The 21,151-nt window shown below is 39.1% G+C and overlaps 1 protein-coding gene across 1 annotated transcript in view; it reads left to right on the top strand.

Annotated features, from left to right (window-relative positions):
* The window catches only part of lmtk2 (lemur tyrosine kinase 2), a 34,141-nt gene that overhangs the window by 2,824 nt on the left and 10,166 nt on the right, over window positions 1–21,151 (top strand). Inside the window, exons 2-7 of the mRNA XM_085351563.1 lie at window positions 8,324–8,457; window positions 8,671–8,824; window positions 11,775–11,851; window positions 12,610–12,725; window positions 12,966–13,053; window positions 19,441–19,571. Of these exons, the coding sequence (XP_085207689.1) occupies window positions 8,324–8,457; window positions 8,671–8,824; window positions 11,775–11,851; window positions 12,610–12,725; window positions 12,966–13,053; window positions 19,441–19,571 (700 nt within the window). The remainder of the gene's footprint in view (window positions 1–8,323; window positions 8,458–8,670; window positions 8,825–11,774; window positions 11,852–12,609; window positions 12,726–12,965; window positions 13,054–19,440; window positions 19,572–21,151) is intronic.

Consider the following 21,151-nt stretch of genomic DNA (forward strand, 5'->3'; position numbering starts at 1 on the left):
AAAAAAAAAGAAAAAAGAGAAAATAGAAATCAGCAGTAGCTGTAATACTTTTGCCACAAAGCTACGAGAAGCTTCTTCAACTGAAGAAGCTTCTCGGATGAGAGGTGAAACGTCTTCAAGCAACTTAAAGAAGTCCAGACGCTTTTCTTTGCAAGCTCCTTTGACAACATGTTTCCTAGCACATTACCAACACTTGCTGGTAATGTGTAACTATAACAGATTCCAGTCTTATCACTACAAGTTAATGATTAGCAACAGCGTTGTTTGCTTAATCATAACGAATAGCACAGGAAAGTACAGTGTAAGATGAAATATAGTCCATATTTTTATTATTTTATTACACAGCAACCTGTCCTTTGGTCCATTTTCCTAGTCTACTTATATCTGTGTGTACACATGATATAATAATTCTTGATTATTTGATTGTTCAAAGTTTTGACTTTAAGTTTCTGATTGTTAATGAGATTGTTCTTATGAATATGACTTGGGCTTGCCAATCTGCAAGGGATATTCTGTTTACACATGACAAACAGGGGTAAAAATAGGTTGTTAAGCTTTAACCAAAATGTCAATGTTTAAATTGTAGGGCATAGCCAGGTGATATTTGTTTGATTAGTCTACAAGTCATTAACCTTTCACTACTCTGCTCAGTGACTACCACTACAGACTGTTGGACTGTTGGAGATGCTTGTAATAAGCAAGTTTATCCTTTAGCAGTTGTTTATTTTCTAAATGGTGGAAATCAAATTTAGTTTTGTCCCTAACCAGACAGAGATAAGTATTAGCCTATTTTAGGTGCCTCTGTTTTTTCGTTTGATTCATGATATTCTCAGACTGAAGAACCTTAAACTAACCCAAAGCTTTTAGCCACAGTGCCATTTGCCATTTTGTGTGTAACTAAAAGTAGACATCCACTGTTGTGCACACCGGTCGGTGGGTGAAATCTGTAAAAAATGGGTCAACTCCTCCTCTCCCTGAATGCCTGCTGAAATATGCAGTTTAACTGAAATAGGAGGTGGCAGCTCCCTGCTGTATTGGTCCCAAAAACCAGTTGAGTCATTTGGTGGGGCCTGCCAAGTCATAATATGAACCTATGACTCAAATAAAGCCTAATGGAGGAGAACTGATCCCATGTAGCGCTGCCGTGACCCAGCTCCTGTTTTTTTGTATCTGGCTGCTGCTGTAGCCTCTCTGGGAGCCCTGCACTGCCTGGAACCCTGTTGTTTTGCTGAACCAGGTAGTGGGTATGTGTCAAAAAGCTGCCCGCAATTACAGCTGAATGTTTTTCACAGGATTGGTGTGAGCTTTGGAGTTATTAAAGCCATTTGTTCCAATGATTTATCCCACTACTCATTTTAATTGCTGTAATTTAAATAGAAAGGGGCATTGGCTGAAAAATAGCCAGATGTGACATAATTTAGTGCCGACTGAAACAGGGCTGTTAAGTCCAAGCTTATCATTAGCTTGGTTTTGCTTTAAAGTTGTTAGAGGTCATTGCTGGTCTAGAGAATATTATAAAACCCTTAAGAACTGGATTGCCTCATTTTTAGATCCAGATTAGTATAGTAATGGCTTGCTGTGTGGTTTGAGAAAAGTAAATATAGGGCAAAGCTACTTTGATTTCCCTCTGAAACATATTTGCTTTGGCATTGTGGAAAACCCCAGTAAGAAAACACTCTGTCTCAGTACAAGATTCTCATCTGGGGGGCAGTACGGATGACTGGTTTGAAGGCTGACACAGTAACAGCACAAAAATGCATTTGGTGGATTCATATAATTTTTAGGGATGTTGGCCTAAACCATGCAGTGATGTGCATCTGTTCACCTTTTTAAAACCATGCCTTTTTAGCACGGAGTCCTCAGCCAGAATTGTCTGGGTCAGGTTTTTGCCTTTACTTGCCTTGTTAATGAGTCATTTGCTTTTCACATAAGAATATCAATCTTGACATTGCTATTGCATAAATGGACTTAAAGGCTTATAGTTTTATATAATATGAATCATTTATCTCTGGCATTACCTATAGAGTTTGCTTACAGGTTTGAGTTGCATGTGTTTATAAGGAAATATTATGTTTAATTCTTGTTTTATTCACTTAACATTTTTGATTGTTAAAAAGTTTCAGTCTGGTTGGACGTTCAAGACTTAACAATCCCTCTTCATTGTTCTGTTGATGGTGATGATAATTGCAAGGTAAAGAACCCTTACATTTAACAGCTGTGAGTACACATGCCATTTATAGCTACATTCACTGGTCCAATACACTACAGAGCTATTTAATCTTTAATTTCTCCTCTCATCAATATTTTACTGGATACAGTTTCTCTGTTGCAGTCTTAAGCACAGAGGTTTGTGGAAGTAATCCTTTAGAAAGAGCACTTCATAATGGTGGTCTTGCTGTTGTTGCTAATTTATTTGCATCATAATATATCATCAACTATCATTGACTTACAAAGATCTTCGTGATATCTATCACTGGCGATTCAAATTGTAACTGTGCACAGTTCTCAGTGAAAGAGGCCACAGAATTCAGTTTACCTGCACCAGTTTTGGGGTTGTAGTTCAGTATTTTCTGCCCAGCAGGGAAAACATTAGGCATTCAGACATTAGTGAAAAGAAGCAGAGTGCATGAAGGACTTTCATTATGATCATAAGTAAAGAGAACAGATTAAGCCATCTTTTCTATTTCTGTCAGTGACTGCTTGGTGTTCTGTGGCCGACACTAAATGAATCTCAATCATGGCTGACACTCTGTATCATATCTAATATTCCTCAGGGAGTTGGAGGGATTGCTGCTCCATCTTCTCTACTCTCTGACAACCTATGCTGTGTGGATATACCCCCCCTCCCCCGTCTCAGATTAGAACTTACTAAATAGTTAGACCACTGTACAGCCTCATGTGCCAAGCTCTTGCCTTAAGTTTATTTCAACAAAATAATTTGTTACCTGCCACTGTTTTGCCTGAAATTGCAAACCTGTCAACCTAGAAATGATATGGCACCCACATTTGTTTTTCTGATTTTTTTTTTCAAGAGAGTTATGTGCAAACTAAATACTCATACAGTCAGAGAAACAGGAACAAACCTTTCTCTTGGTAAATAAATATAATCTCAAATGATGAGTGTGATAGGTGTTAGTGGTTCAAATCATCATTCTGTTGATTACCCTTGGTGTTTCATTGAGGAAGAACACCAGAATTTAATTCAGTTATATTTATTTTCAATTTCTTGTGTCATACTGCCTAAGCATAAAATTGATGTGTCAAAAACGGCTAACAATTACAACAGTTTCCATGCTGACGGAGCAAGGGCAGATCACAATTTCATGTTTGTGAAATCCTCTGACATTCTAAACATGCACATGAACTGTGACACCTGTTCAACTTAATTTCCTCCCAAAATTGGGCCCATGTTTACAGTTCAAATTTTAAAACGGAATGCAGTGTTAAATGTTGAACCTGAAAATGTGCTGGATTGGATGTTGGATTTCTCATTTGACTTACATTTGTTTTTACTGTGGTAACTGACCTATAGTGAAGTCAGATAGCACCCAAAGTCTTTCACTATGGTGCTATGCTGTTTAAATGTCTGTAGGGGTGGGTGATATAGCCAGATGAACCTTTTGTAACTAGAGATGGCACGATACCACTTTTTTATGTCCGATACCGATATCATAAATTTGGATATCTGCCGATACCGATATGAATCCGATATAGTGTTTTTTAGTCAACAAAACTGTTTTTTAAATATCTTGCTGCATTTTGTATAAGTTCATACTCAAGTTTAAAACAACAACTACACTAAAGCTATTCTGTTATACCTGTATGCAAAAAAAATATTTCATAGTTCAGCAATACTGATCAATCTAATAAACTTGAACCTACACCATCCTCCCTATTCTGGTATTTTAAAGAGTACTTAGCATAAATATTAAGCAACCTAACTAATAGGGTTCCAACTCCCAGCAACAACAAAAATAAATAAATAAAAAATAGGGAACCACCCCTCACGCTCCACCTCATGATGCTTAATCGACGTAATCAACCTTAATTTGATGCAGTGTGAAAAAAAAGGCACAGAAATCAATTATTTTTCAAGAAATATTAAATAGATTCAACATCTTTCTTCAACAAAATTGCAGACTGCACAGATGGTACCTTCCCAAAGGAAAAAGTACTATAGCTTACTAGGGTATTTATATTAGACTTAATAGTCACTATATACAGTAATTGACTTCTATTCATTTTACATCAAATTAAAACTTTGGGTGTCAGATAATTATTTATTAAAAGCTAGACATTTTAAATGAGAATAAGAAAGAAAAGTATGTCTTTGTGCCCCCTTTTCCCTGTTAATGCCCTATCGGCCCCCCTGGCTAAACTTTGCTAGATCCGCCCCTGCACAGTTACCAGCCGTCAGCTACGTAGAAAAAGATCCTCGAGTAGAAAGTAATATTAAATACATTCTAACAACAGCTGATCAAGCTTAAACGTGCTGCTGTTGTTCAGCCGCTGGTTTCCTCTTTCTGGTGCAAAGTGGGCCAAAAACAAACAAGAGACACTGACTCGCACAGAAAAGCCGATCAGCTGATCATTAAGCAGTTTCATGATTGAAGTAGCAGCAAGAAGAGGCAGTCGCTTGTTAAGCTTAACGCAGGAATGCTTTACAAACATTCAGAGATGGACTTACACACTTGCTTTACTTCTCTCGGGATAACTTTGTCGGAGATGAAATGCCGGGTTGCTAGCGAAGCTCCAAATGCTATCCAGACCACCGACAGGTCCCGCATGCCACAGCTGCTCTATCACGTGATGCATACTGCTAACGTTCTGAGGTGAGTTATGGCGTGTTGCAAGTTTTGTGAGGTGCTTTCGTGATATTTAATGGATCTGATTACATTTTTTATTTTTCTCCGATATCCGATCCAGTAATTTAGGTCAGTATCGGACCGATACCGATACGTAATATCGGATCGGTCCATCTCTATTTGTAACCTGTGATGTAGCGTATACTTAGGGTTAGGGCTGGGCGATATGACCCAAAATTCATATCTCGATATTTTTTAGCTGGATGGAGATATAAGATATATGTCTCGATATATTTTTTTTTAAGCCATAAAGTAAGAACAAAAAGAGAGTTCTTAGTCAAAGCTGTGTCCCAGATGTCACACAGGCACTTTTATTAACATACAGCACAGATGTACATGAAAAATTACTCAAAATTAAATTATGAGCATTCATTAAATAATCATGCTCCATAAATAAAAGAAAACAAGGTTGTTTTTGTGCTAAACAAAGAGCTCACAATTGTGCAGTCAAAATGTAAACTAAAAGACGCTGAGCGTAATAACAAAGACAGACAGATTTCACAGCAGCTCTATTTCCAAGTTTTACTGTGTGACTGACAGCCTGGAGTTTGAAATCCGCTTCATAACCACGTCTCTTACAGGTGCCATTTATGGTCCTTATACACACACAGTACGGTAATATTACGTTGATGGACAGTACGTATCACTCCGCGAAGCTCTTCGGTAGCCGTAATGCGCCGACAATCTATCAAGCGGTGCAGCTCCGTAGTTTACCAAAGTCGTACTCAAACATTTGTGACAGATTGCTGAGCGCCGTGTACCACATAAAATCGGTTCGCGGCCATCAAGCACAACCAGAATTCATACATAAGGCGCGCTATCAACTTTTGAGAGAATGAAAGGATTTTAGGGTTAGCGCGGTTAGCTCGTTAGCGCGGTTAGCTCGTTAGCATGTTTAGCTCGTTAGCACGTTGACGCCGTCCAGCCCCACGCATGGGGCGATGCGCAGTAACTCGTTAACGGAGATTTGCCGTGTCCGTCTTGTCGCTGCCTGCACGTGAAGCGATGGGGGAGGAGGGGGAGTTGTCTTCAGTGAAGGCGAGGCGGAGTAACGTTGCGTAGAGACAAAAGTGGACGAAAGAGAGGCAAACTTGCGGCTCCACAACTATAATTATAACGTAACATAGACTATATCGATATAAAGGATATTGTCACATCTTATATCTCGTATAAAAAAATATCGATATGTTTTAAAAACTCGATATATCGCCCAGCTCTACTTAGGGTACAGATTGTTAATGTCACAACATTCCATATATGCAGAATCTGCAAATATCCATTATGCATGTTTCCAGCACCTTTTTGAATCTCTGTTATAGAAAATTGAGAGAGTTCTGAAAGCAGTGTACCTACTAATTATTTTTTACTATGTAGATAAGCTAGCTAAAGTCTGATTTTTCATTTATTCCAAATCGGTTCAGGTGTGTGTTGCAATCATACTCACATGTTGGTGTGAAAGCCTGAGACACCTAGATGTGAGTTTGTCATCTGGATGTATTAGTCACCCAATTTCATCTGTCAGAAATTTTGTAGCCAGAAGGAGACTCAGTAGGTGTATACTGTCCTTCTAGCAGACACAATGTACCTGACAAGCCGCAACCAGTGGGACGCTGAATAAACATTGACGGGAGGCTAGGAAGAAGTGTCTCGCACAAATTCCCACTGCTCTCAACTCTCACGGGCCACATTGAGGTAGATTGTAGGTGGCTGTGATTACGTTCAAGTTATAAAAATAAATGCATTAGACTTTGGTGAATTTGTTACCTCATAATGAAATAAATTGATTCAGCAAGTCCTTTCTGTGTGAACTGAAAGTTGTCATCCATAAAAGATGATTCAAGCTGCAAGTGAGAGAGATTGACTTTAACGTCTTCTGACTGTTCACTGGCATTGGCAGTAAGACAAGAAATGCAATGACCAGTAGTCATACCATTCAAAGGAACAGTTAGAAATGAGCAGTGACATGTCGGAAATAAGGTGGGTATGAGTCACGCACACCCTAACAAAAGAATGCGCTTTTGGCAGAAATGCAGTGAACATACAGGTGTTCTTGAAATACAAAGAGTATAGGTGGTGTTATGTTGTCTAGCAGCATGTCCAACCTTACAAACAGCAATGAGAATTGGTTGGTTGGACAAATATAGGTGATAGGTGGTTGGCGAGAAACACCTAATACATAATTATGAATGGTAAATAGCAATACATGGTGTGTCTTTTTTGTAGTGCTGAGGTACGGTTGTACACAGGCACCGATTGAGTTCCCATCAGTTTCTCTAGCCTGTTGTTAAGGCTAAACCAGGGCAAATATCAAAGTTATTTTGGTCAGCTTTGTCTTTTTTTTTTAAACATGTATATGCACAGACATTGGAAATCCAACTTACAGACCGGTGAAACCAGTGTACTTTTATTGTCAGGCCCAACCCTGGATTTGTACAAGGAAGGGCATCTGGCTTGAAAAGGACATCAACTTTGTGAAATCAGACATGCAGGTCATCAGATTTCCAGATCAGTCAGGGCCCGGGTTAACTACAGCTTATTAGATTTTAAATTAAAGGAACATAGCTTTTCATTCAAGTAGTTTTCCATATTCTTTATTCATAATTCACTTGAATATACTTAAACAAATTTAGACTTGCTGAAAGGTGGAATAATCTCATTACAACAAAACAGAATCAGTCTCAATAATCTGTTTATCTTGATGTTTCTTTTTTATTAATCTGTGGAAGCTAAAATTGTAATTGCAGTTAAAATTTGATAATGCACAGCCCTGCACATACATGCCGTATATAGTGCCCTCCGTCATCCTTTTGTCTCCTGTAGTATCAGCTTGTACAATTTGGTTAACTAAATCTGAGGCTCATGTGGTTTGGCATTAGTATAGCGAGTGAGCTGCAGCTGAGCAGCACAGTGGGTGGGTTGTGAGGATGCTGTCAGCCCTGACACTTGAACTGCTGGGCCAGCAGCATCCTCACTTGAGCAGATCTACACCCGCTGTCACGACTGCTGCACTATCAGCTGGTGATTGGCCAGCAGACACCCCCACAACTGCTTCTCTGAATACCTGATAAGGGATAGAGGTCATCTGAGAAGTCACACTTATTGCCACAACATTTTGGGAGAAGTGGTGAATCACTCATTAATGTATGCCATGCACAATGGTACAGATTGTTTTTTCTTCTCACTGCAGTGGAGTTGCAAGAGAAAGACAGTAATGATATGAAGAGGTTGTAGTGTAGTGCACTGTGCAGTTTATTTTTGTTGTCAAGCTCTAATGTACCTTTGTGGGTGGCTTTAGAAGTACTGGTACACTTCTCATGTGTTGTACTGCTGTCAAACACACTTATGCTAACCTAACACAGCTGTCATGTTTCTTCTTTATTCCCTTCTAATTTATTTTTGAATTCCAGAGATAGATGTGAATGATTCAGCACATTTTCTTTCTGTTTTTGTCATTTCAGGTGAAGGCACGGGGGACACTTTGTCTGTCTCTATCTACCTGTCCCTGGTGGTGTCTTTGATGGTGATTGTGTCCTTGGTGGTGGTGCTAGTGAACTGTGTGACCTGCTGCAAGGAAAGGGAGATCAACTTCAAGGTGAGAGTTTTGGCAGGCAGGTAGCCAGACACAAGTGAGTTTCATTTCCTTCATGCAGACTTGACTTGATGAAAACACAGTGGGTGAATGTATAATGTAATGGGCTGTGTGTAAATTTAGTCTAAAAGAGAGTCAGCGTTTTTTGTTTGGGTTTTTTTTTTGTTGTCATGCCGTCAACAAATTTATACATGGCATATGTTTGTGTGGACGTAGGAGTTTGAAGATCACTTTGATGATGAGATCGACTTCACTCCGCCAGCAGAGGACACCCCTTCTATGCAGTCCCCAGCTGAGGTCTATACCCTTGCTGTGTCTCCTGTGCCCCTGCCTGGCCCGCCACACCTCCAACCTCCTGCCCGCATCACAGGTCTGATACATACACATTCACAGAATCATGTTGTATAAATAAACTTGGCACAAACACTAAGGAAATGTGTGTATCTTCCATGATTTCTTTGTTGTAACAGTGCTTTTAGGCAATAAGTCTTATAGTGTTGGAAAGCCTGGTTATTTCCCTTAAATAGTGCCACAAGGAAAATGCATTTGTGGGTTGAGCAGCAGAGTTGAGTTTATGGGTTGCGCCCATGAGAAGCTTACAAAATCTTTTCTCCCAGTGCCAGACTGTTTGTTCTGCTATTGATGGTTTGGTTTGGTTTGGTTTAGTTTAATTTACTGGACTGGATGATTGAAGTCTGAAGAAACAAGACAGTTTGCAATTTAACTCATTCACTGCCATTGACGTCTATAGCCGTCAATGGCAGTGAATGAGTCAATGGGTTTAACTCATTCACTGCCAATGGCTGGCAGTGAATGAGTTAATAATTTATTTGTCTAATAAACGGGGGCCTCAGTAGCTTGTGGGTGAATGATGCACAGCCACAACAGCAGTACTCAACTCTGCTGCTCAACCCACAAATGCATTTTATTTACAAATTTTACACCATTTAAGCAGAAATAAACAGGCCTTCCAACGGTAGTTAAAACAAAGAAATGATCAAACACAAATTTCCTTACTTTTGTGTGCTTAGCTTATGTCATGAAATACGGTTGTCCATTAAAATATGTTTGTTTGCACTTTGTAGTAAAAAATGTTCTATTAACACCAGAGGTGGTGGAAATCCACCTGTAGACTGTTTGGTCCCCACCATTAAATAAATATTGAGGGTAGAAATATTAGTACCCCAAAACGTTCTCTGTGGAAAAAACTAAACAAAAATGGGATTTCTTTGGCAAATGTGATCACTGTGTCACAACAGTTCACATAAATTTGAGAACAGTACAGGGATGGAAGGGTGTATCTTAAAAAAGTTGTCACATTTTTTATTGAAAATGTCATACCTAGTACCCATAAACAGTGACTATGAAATACTTGTTCAGGGCTCTAGACTAACTTTTTTGCCATGGGCGTACCGGTACGCCTAACTTTTTAAAGTTAGGCGTACCGGCACAAAAGTTAGGAGCACACACATTTTATAATAATTTATATAATATAATGTGTTTTTCTGGGTACACTGTGCTTTTTCAGCATTCAAAGATTGATGACACCGTGTCAGAGCACTGGCTATGAATTTCAGAAGGATCAGGCCTTAACTTAACGAAAAGTTAGCAATAGTTCTTTTCCTAGTACAGCTACATCCACTTCTGTTGTGCCTAGGCTGCTCACTAGGGCTGGGTATCATCACTGATTTCTATAATCCATTTGATTCCGGTTTTCAAAGTCCCGATTCGATTCAACTTAGCCTCAGACAGTCAGAAATATTATAATTCTGATCATTTATCAGTACTGACTTCATCAGAATTGTGAACATCACAGCAGATGCCTTTGTGTGAAAGTAACTGAGAATAAAACACAGAAAAACATGAAGGAGATTTTCCTGGTCTGGCTTTTTATAGCAGATAACCTTAAAAATATTCTACAATGTTCTGCATATAAAGTTAAAATTTCTTCAGTATTGAATAACAGAAAAATAGGCTTTCTTGTCCGAGGTCATTTAAGTGAAAAAAGAAAAAGAAAAGAAGACAGCAGCCACAGCGCTGTAAACAACGGTAGACTGGTGGGTAATAAGCGAATGAATAGTACAGAAAACAGAGATTTGAGACGGGAAACTGTTCTTGAAGTACAGAGAGAGAGATAGAGAGAGAGCTAGCTGTGCATGAAGTGTGATTTTAATAGTCGTGGAAGCAAAACAGCAAAATTCATGACGACATTGATCAAATGTGAAGCGCAGTTTGCTGCTTCTTTTGCTGCTGGCTCGGTGAATTTTGGTTGGAGAGAGACAAAACCTGCAGCTCAGAATCAGCGCAAAAAGACGTAAACACAGCGTGGACCCGACTCATCAGAATCGCTAAGCTCCGACAGCGTGTCCGTCTACGGGCCGTCGGGCGAGAAAGCCGAGAAAGACAAAGCTGATTCTGATGCGTCGAGTCCGTTCTGTGTTTACGTCTTTGTGTGGAGTCCGTGTACCTGCTCTCATCTGCTTTTTGGTTGTTGTTGAAATGGTTTTGTGAGCTTTAATCTGAGAATCTGGCATTTCTGGCAAAACACAGTTATATTTAAAAGTCAATTCAGGATTTAATGAATTGATATCGCTTTATTCAAGCTACTCACCTCCCACTTCCACCTGCACTTTCAACTGGACCACGGCCAATCAGAGAGGTCCCGCCCCTTAATATCTCTGATTGGTTTAGTCCACGATAGGGGCATAATGTCTGTCTGTTGTTGACCACAGGGAAGGTTGCAGATTTTTTTTTTTTATTGTTACACGAACAGTTGGTTGCACAGGTGCAACCAAATTTTTATTTATTTTTTTAGTCGCACCACTGAAAAATTTGGTCGCACTCTAGAGCCCTGTTGTTCATATCCACACACGGTATGTTAAACTAGTTAGTAACTTAATGTAAAGAAGTTGATGTACTTTCTGTTTAGGTGTAGTTAGCTACACATGCTGCATACAGTGCTTAGTGCTAGTCATTAGACAGTTTTTTTTTTTTTTTTAATTTTTGTTATTTTAATGCAGTTTTATTGTTGTTGTAATTTCAATGTGTTTGTCTGAAACAGGTTTCTCTTGTAAATGAGACATTGAGCCTTAATGGGACTACCTGTATAAATAAAGGTTAAGTTAAAAAATTAAATATTTCAGATAGTTTGTTAAGAAGACCATCTCTGACTCAACTATGTGACAACACAATTTCTCAATTTAATTTCACTGTAGTGTTTTCTATTTTGAAGTTGTTGTTTTATTAAGTGGTTCAGATGTAACTTGTGATGCGTCGGTTGGGGCAGTCTTAATAACAGTGATGGGTATTTGGTGTCACAGAGGGATCAACAGGCTTCCAGGTCGTGCGCCACAGTCTGAGCTACATCCAAGAGATCGGCAACGGCTGGTTTGGCCAGGTAAGATAGTTTTTCTTTAATTATCTTCTTCACAAAATTGCATCCACACAAAAGACAAAGAGCTAAATACTCATCTGAAAAATTCATTTAACAAGATGGCAAGCTGTCACTTGTGATTTAATCATTGAATCACAAGTGACAATCATTAATCAATATCGCTACAACCAGTGACTACAGTGGCTTGCAAAAGTATTCGGCCCCCTTGAACTTTTCCACATTTTGTCACATTACAGCCACAAACATGCATCAATTTTATTGGAATTCCACGTGAAAGACCAACACAAAGTGCTGTACACGTGAGAAGTGGAATGAAAATCATACATGATTCCAAACATTTTTTACAAATAAATAACTGCAAAGTCGGGTGTGCGTAATTATTCAGCCCCCTGAGTCAATACTTTGTAGAACCACCTTTTGCTGCAATTACAGCTGCCAGTCTTTTAGGGTTTGTCTCTACCAGCTTTGCACATCTAGAGACTGAAATTCTTGCCCATTCTTCTTTGCAAAACAGCTCCAGCTCAGTCAGATTAGATTGCGAATACTTTTGCAAGCCACTGTAGTATATTGTGTCAAGTAATCCTTACCTCTCAAGGAAAAAAATGACACCTTTTCCTCTGTTAATCAAATCTTTTTCTTTTTCTCTGCAGTTAGTGGTGCTCCTTGAAATCTTAGAAAAAAACATCTAGACTTGGGTGGTGGTGATGAATCTTTGTTTTCTTTTTGTTTAGCGTGACGTGTTCTTTCTGTTGTATTAACAGGTCCTGTTGAGTGATATCTACACAGACCCAGGGACAAGAGTGGTGGTCAAGGAGTTGAAAGCTAATGCAAGTGCCAAGGAGCAGAATGACTTCCTGCAGCAAGGGGATCCATACAGGTAAAAACTGATGTTTCTCTCTTTGAGAGCACCCCATTTGCAGAGAGCTGTTATTGTTTTTCAGAAGGCTATGGTTAGGGTCATCAACTTATCAAAGACTGTTTTGTTTACTGCACCCGGAGCATCTTTCCTCTTACTTATTGCATTAGTAATTGCAATGTATAGTTTGCTTATTTTAAACTTTTTTGGTAACCTGATGGTCATCAAATCAATGACCTGTTATGTCAATTTGGTTTTCAGAGTTTTGCAGCACCCAAACATACTCCACTGCCTTGGACAGTGTGTTGAGGCAATTCCCTTCCTACTGGTTTTTGAATACTGTGAAATGGTAAGTAACTATATGCTTTTTAAAATACACCAGTACAGGTATTATGTCAATAATACCATATGTACATGGGAATTAAATTAGGCTGTTGTCAATCTACCATCTACAGTCCTTGTCCAAGAATTTTCAGTGATTGTGAAGTGGCTGTGCTTATGGTGTTTTAGCCACCACTCACCTAGAAATTTGTATTCATTGAGGAAATTGAGGAGTTTGAGAATTAGCTCATACACAGGTATTTAAAAGATAGTACTCAAAAACTGTTTATCAACTTGTGATATGTGAGAGATGCTCAAATTTCGCAAGAAACTGGTTCTTAGCAACTACTAAATATAGTAGTGAGACTACCCGGTCTAGGTGTGTCTTTAGTCACCAGACCTACTCTGGAGTGATAAGACCAGATAGAGACACTATTATGAACTTGGCAAACTGAGCTTTTTTTCTGCGATATGACACATTGCACTTGTGATTTGGATAACTATATCAGGGATATTCCTGGCAACTAATTTCTTAGTTGCCTAACAGATTGTTCTAAAACTAAGAAACTCAGATATTAATGTAAATTTAATTTAATGGGCATTGTCAAAATCCATATTCTGCTTAAATGCATGGTACTTTGCGTTATGCACTATGAACCTGTGTTATACTCCAAACAGATAAGAAAGACGAAAAACACTTAAACTAACCGGCTCAAACTGGCTTCTTTCGATGTGTAGGAGCTCTACTCTGAGCCCCTCCTGAATGACTGAACTCCTTACAATATCACTAAGGGAGAGCCCATCCACGTTTTGGAGAAAGCTGAGTTCCGCCGCTTGTATCTATGATCTCATTCTAGTAGTTTTAACATAAAGATCAGGCCTAGATTAACACATTTATAGTATTTCTCAACAACGATGGCAGATGACTGTATAACATTTAGGACACAATAATTTATTGGCATTGGAGATCAATTACAATTTGAACAAATGGCTTAAATGACTACTACGTCTGGTACCAACTAGTGACAACAGTGACTATTAGACGTGTAAGCGACTAGTCGCACACATCCCTAAACTACACATTTTATGGCTCATTAAAGTACCTTAATTACCTCGTCAGCATGCACTTTTTATGACGGTTGTAACTGCTGAAGGCCAGTGTATGGTGCTTTGTAAGGGTTTGTTTGCAGAGCTCTCTGCCTATACCAAAGAATTATGGGAATTCACCTGACACAGAGGGTATGGAGACACTATTTTGTGCACTCCTCCATCAAGTCAGTGGAGCATTACCTCTGGCTGATTGAATGCTGACTGGTTGGAAACATGTTAAACAGCAAAGAAGCACAGACAGTGGCTGCTGTGGATAGTTGTAATTAATTTATGTTACTACAATATAAAGACATTTGTTGTACACTTTGATCTCGGTTTCTTCTGCAGCCAGTAGTTTTGATTATGGTGCACTATTTTTTTTCATGCTGCCCCCTAAAGTGGCAGCAGACATGAGGCAGACATTTGTCTACCTGCTCAGCATCAGCACTATACCAAGCTGGAGAGTTCATGCACTCATTACTTTACCAAATGATTATTGAAGATAATTTTTTTCTATGTTTTAAACTTAAGATAATATGTATATGTTGTTGAATAAGTTAAGTTGTTGCCAGTTTTCTTTTATAAATATGGTAAAGATAATGGTTTAAACCCAAAAAATAAAAATAATTACTTAAAAAGCCCAAACCATCCACTCAAAGCCAAGAAAATGAATGATCTAATCATAATGAAGTCACTCAGACTACATTATGGCAGCTGATTTATTCACTCTTCTCCTTTATTTATTCTGGATGGGTTGAGTTCTGACTGAGGGAAAGCTCTCTTCTCCTGCCTCCTCCTTCTCCGGCCCGAGTTACATAGTTACTCTAAGCTAGGGACCTCTCACATTCCCACCTCGCCCAGCAAAGCAACAGGCTCCATTTACGCTCCTCTGGTGTCAGATCCCCCAGTTGCTGTGTTTGTGCATTTTTATTGCTGGCACCTTGTGTGTGTGTTAGCGGCTGTTGAGTGCAGTAAACTAAGCTCTTTCTAAAGAAACCTATGGGTGCACGCTGATGAATGCAAAAAGCCAAGAGTGCTGTCTAAAAATATAAACCACCCTGTCATTTCTGTTTGATTTATTTAGCAGGACAAATCTTGACTTTGACTTTGAAGTTGTGTTGGAGAAAACTTCAAAGTTGATATATTTTATATATTATATATTTTAATGTTTATATAATTTTTTTTATTTTAATGTTAGTAATGTTAGGCCTGTCTGTAAATGTAGAGTTTGTACCCAGGTAAGGCGTAAGGTAACACTGCTTGGAGCAACTTTCTCCTTGCTTCCCAGTTCTCTGACATGTCCCTCAGTGTCCAGTTCAACTTATCTTGCCAGGGATTGCGTAACCTCACTAGACTGGGGTATTGTCAGCTGCCCAGACCTGGCAGATGACCTGGCATTGTGGTTTTTCCCAGCCAACTCTCGTAATGGCTCTGACAGGACATGGAAGTGAGTCAAGGTGAATGACTTATTATGAATGCGTGCAAGCTATTAGGGAGGATGGCATGATGAAGAGCAAGTCCTGTTTGTTGAAGGCGATAATGTGTGAGGGTAGCACGACTGAGTGATGTGTATGCTCACTATCCCTTGCTAGATAAAAGTTTTGAGGCCTTTATCCAAGTACGGTTCGGGTCTCGTCTTATCAGTGTGATAAGCAAGATGAGCAAAATAAGCTGCTGACACTTGCTTCATAAAGAAACAAGTGTCGAAGTGCTTGTGTTGCATGTAAAGTAAGGGATGACTTGCTGATGGCGTCTTCCTACTTGAGGCCGTGTCAATCATCTGCTACATGTCGAAACATGAAATGTGACACTGCAGCTGCCCAGCGGACAAGGTAAATCCCAAAAAGCCAATGTACTGTGACGTTCCCTCTGGCAGGCTTTTGATTGATGGCGGTTTTTATGTTTTGTATCACCCATGCCAGTAATCCTGACTGAAAGCATTTTAGACATCAAAATATATCCAGCAACTGGTACATGGGCTGCAGAATGTCACATTCTGTAGTGTTAGTGAAAGCTTCAACTGCGTAGATTTTCTGCCTAGTGATTGGCCAAGATGTTTGTTGAGACTTTTCTAGTTCAAGGTCTCAGACAAGTGGCAGTTCTTCTTTTTAGATTTCAGAATTCACCTTTGTCCTTTTTTAACTGTTACAGCAGCAATCGCTGTGATTGCTTTTTCTCTTTGTAATACTGTAAAGAAGTTACACCATCACCCTGTGAGCAAGGTTATGTTGTTGTTGCCCATTCTCACAACTGCTTTTATTGAAAATCAATTATTTTTTAAACTTGAACCGATTTAACAAAGGTGCCTATCCTTGGCCTGCTGTGGTTCTAATATCCAGTCGCAGAATTCAGCAGTAGAAAGCACTTAAAATAGCTTTTTTCTTTTCCCCACCACTGTTAACTTGATCGTGTGATTACTGAGTTAGGCACGAATCTGTGTTGGAACCTTTACATATCCTTGTTATAAACAGGCCAGACACCAGACTTAATTGTTTTGGCCTTTCACGGTGAATGTCATTTCATTAACAGCGCTGGATCCCCATGAACCCAAACCTAATCACCTGCTTCACATAAAGATAGGCACGCAGTATCACTTACCATATATTGAATATAGCTCTTCAGTGAACACCCCTTCTCAGAGCTATGTGTCTGTCTGTGTCTGTCTCTGTCTGTGTGTGTGTGTGTGTGTGTGTGTGTGTATGTGTGGAATAAGCAAACAAATAGTGCTTACGTAAGACGACTGATCTAAGCTGCTTGCACTGAAATGGCTCAAGGAAAAGTAAACCCTTTGTAAACACACACCCAGACTTGCATGCTCAGTAAATGCATGGGATTTGACATTTTTATTAAAGCATTATTAGCATTATCAGTGGATTCTAAATACACTAGCATTATTTTTAAAAGAAACATTTGTTTAATCTACATCAATTCCCCTGACAGTTTGATTTGTCAGAATCACTACTTCATGACTTTTTGCTGTGAAACTTAATGAGAACTGAGTAAACTAACAATCCTTGGTCTTTACTAAAATTCTATAACAATACAGTTCAAAAATAAGAAAATTGCAGATTGCCCCTTGTGAATGGTTGAAGGTTAATTGTTTTTTTTTTTTTGCCTGACTTGTCTTCGCTTTTAAAACTTTCAGTTATCGGCAGTTATAAATACCAATAGATTGGGAAGTGGCTAAAATTAGCCACTAAGATTGTCCTGGCAATAAATTAGTCAGGCTCTAATCATGCTGTTACTCTTTGATGGCCACCTTTGCTAAAAGATGTTTGTAACAGGGTTCATTCAGAAAAACCTTTGCTCACATAGTTCATCATCTAGTTAATGGTTAGCAAAGCTCTAGTATACAGTGCAGTATTTAGTTGCTGAACAGTCTGAAAAGTTTTGGTTAAAGTGTTCACAGCAACTCCCTGTTGACTGTGTTTTGAAACTGCACTCATCTGAGATCCAGCTCCATCACAGAGACCCCTGCAGGACTGTCACTCTGATAACTTACAGCATTTTGTGTCCTCTATCAAGTTCATGTCTGTGTTTATTGTTTAGAGGGGACTTCAGTCTGAACTAGAGCAGGGCGATATGGCCAAAAATATTTATCACGATATATATTTGAAAATTTGCGATAACGATATAACCGACGATATAATTGATGCGAGACAAAATACAACTCCACAACATTACTAGCGCAAAAAGACAACCTTCCATTTATTTTCACTTAAACAAGAAACTGGTTTTTATGTACATTAAAGCTTTATAAAAATATAACAGTGCAAATGCAAATTCCTTGCTGAAAGTTTAACCAAAAGGCATTTCCAGTAGAAATGGGCTGACATATCCTGAGCATAACCATGTATAATATCCACTGAAGTTAAAAAGAGGTGCTTTGCAACATTAAACTGCAGTGTGCAGTACGCATTTTTCGGACCATAAGGTGCACGGGATTATAAGGCACATTAAGCGAAACAAAGCAGTCAGATAAATCAAACTTTATTAAACTCATTCTTCTTGCTTCCTCCACTTCTGTACCATTGATTCATTAATGTTGAATTCTCTGGCAGCTGCTCTATTCCCATGTTGCTGCAGTATATTAATGACTAACCTCGTATTGTGGATGGATTATCTCAGTTGTTCTCCTGACTGAAGTTTGGTCCGTTTACAGCATCCTGCCATGCGATTGCATTTGTTTCTAACCATGAAGAACCTTCACGTTAACTTTTATAAGTGGAAAAGTGTTAGTGTTCGTCCTTCAGCTTCACTGTTTATGTTATGCTAACATAGCTGTGTCGCTAGCGATCACGTAGCACATCATTATATACCAGCTAGCCCAACTTCAGTAACCCTACAAACGTCACTGCTGTTTAGTTTCCTGTCTTCATTTATGTTGGAAGTGATAGCAGAGCTGTACGTTTGATTTTTTTCAGAAATCTCTCAGTCAGAACATGCAATATCATGCTTAGGTAACTAGCGAGCTAACTTCCGCTAGCTTCCTGCTAACTTCTAACTCCGTTAAATGTAATAACTTTTGTTTTCATGGATGCCTGGAAGTTAAACTTCATAGTTACACCTGGTAAAGCAGCAATGCTGATCGTTTTATTAAAGATGAAAGAATTTAGACAGTTTTTAACTCTAAGTGATGCTGCAGTGTTGTTTGACCTGAAGCATACGGAGTTTAGGACCCAGATTACTCCCAGATTTAAGAGCATCTTAGTCCGACAAATATGACAATAACAACGGCCGCTTGCATGTTCTGCAAAAAAATGTGCTTTGTTGTGTATCTGATGGACAAACACCAAACCAGTTCCACATCACGGAAGTTGCACCATTTTTACAAACCAATTCTGGTTCATCTGTTTCACTCAACAATCGGCCATGTGCGTATGAAAACAAAGGCACTGCGCACGCGCGTTTTACTCCCATTCTATCGCGATATTTCATTTTCCTATCGTTGCCTAACATTATACCGGTATTACCGTGAACGGTATAATATGGCCCAGCCCTAGTCTGAACCCCATCAGGCAAATTTATTTCGCTGGTCTGAACTGGATTCTTTTGTACCCATATACCTGTGACACAGCAATACTCATTAAACCGCCTTACCCTTATTTATTTTTCTCACATGTCAGCAGTGAGAAGTGCTGAGAAGTCAGGAAGAAGAAGGGGACTTTGCTGCCCCTGTGTGGCGATGTCTCCACATTGCATTTAATTATTGCCACTTGATAAATTCTTCCCATTGCTAGAATAAATACGAGGTTCTGCTGCATTTGTTGAATGTTTATTCCTGATACTAATGAGCGAATGTGTTTATCTGTGTGTGCCTCTGCAGGGGGATTTGCGGGGCTATCTTTCTCAGCAGGACTGGATGTTCAGAAATGCTGAGTTGCTGCAGCTGCAGAGGATGGCCTGTGAAATTGCTGCTGGTGTCACTCACCTTCACAAACACAACTTCCTGCACAGGTAGCACTTCAGAGCTGCAACACTTTTAGCTACCTCTCAGTTTTGACCCACTAAGCTAAACGTTGTGCTTTTCCTTCCACTCAATACAGCCGGTGTTTCGGGAAATGCTTTTCTGTCTAGTGGTCACTGACAACTAGACAGAAAAGATTGTATTGACTGTATAATCAAATTGTGTGCTCCAGTTGTATTTTAATGTTAAAAAAGATAAGTAGAAATGTTGGTGATTTTTATTTAATGAATGTACTTGACTAACATGTTTATTCTGAAATCCCAATATACTAAAATCACACCAAGTATGTGCTCTTATTCGTTTTAATGTTTGTCCTATAGATACATTTTACTAGGTGCGTACCACCAAGTATCTCTTGGCGAGTACTTAGTCATTAGCATTCCATAATATTATTATAAAGACAAGGGTAAACTAATAGTTTTACTTTTGTGCTGACTGCCCAGCCACTCTAAGGAGTACCAGTGGTGTCCAAAAATGGTGTGCACAGCAGAGAAGGCTGCGTTTCATTTTCACCCCAGTCTGTACTGGACATCTGGCTGCCAGCCAGCAGGGGGGTACAAGGGGTGTTGGGAACTTGGGGAACATACGATGCTCAGCTCATCAGCTCTATTTTGCCTGCTCAGAATAAGCTCAGGGGGTTCCAATTACACAGCTCCCATGCATTGCCACAGTGTCAGCTGTCCGCTGCCAAAGGGATATGATGATTCTGCTTTTTGCGTGTAAGTGGATAGCCTCATATTGGGCGTTGTGTTTTAATCCTTGTTACTACTCAACTAGAGTTCTACAAGCCTGTTCTCATGTGAACTAATTTATTCTGCAATCGTAAAAATGTTTCTGTGGCACTTTTAACCACAGAATATAAATTAAAAAAAAAAAAAAGTACCACCAACTGAACAACACTGCACACAGACACATGCTGGCAGAAATGACAGAGAGGATGGTTATGTAGCAATACCATGTGCTGTACACGCCGTATCCAAAGCTGAAACCTCAGCTTCGTAATGCAAGGGTGAAATTGGACCCGTTGCAGTACAGTATGTAATTTATTCTGTGTGCCATGAATAGATTCCCAATAGGAAGACATGGACAGGGGTGTTTAAGCCATTATAAGACATTTTTGTGCTTTTTCATTAGGGTTTACCAGGATTTTGATTGTATTATTCTACTACAAAAGTGTTAATGTGTTAATGATTGTGTTAATGTTTAATAAGATCACCTTTTCATAATATAAAAGAGGAAAAATGTAATCTAATCCAGTGCCAAATCACAGGAGTGATCATCTTAAAATGCTTTATATTGTATAGTAAGGTAGGTAGGGTTTCTATCTAACAGCTTGCACTGTTTATTTTCCTGTAATCCGCGGCGTGTTATGCTATGTTTTCCTCCTGTGTTAGTCGAAGCATCCTAAAGGATCAAATACCCTTTGCCTGAACAGTTACAGTGCTATCTTTGACTGCAGGTTTTATTTGCTGCTGCATTTACATTGTATCTGATATTTTGGGGTTTTTTTTGAGAGTGGGGAGCAAAGTTATTTTCATGCATTTTCTATAAAAGATCTTTGTCAGTTGTT

Source organism: Diplotaxodon limnothrissa, linkage group LG4, assembly GCF_057381915.1.
Source record: "Diplotaxodon limnothrissa isolate DT_005_m linkage group LG4, D_limnothrissa_male_GT1.1, whole genome shotgun sequence".
NCBI lineage: Eukaryota > Metazoa > Chordata > Actinopteri > Cichliformes > Cichlidae > Diplotaxodon > Diplotaxodon limnothrissa.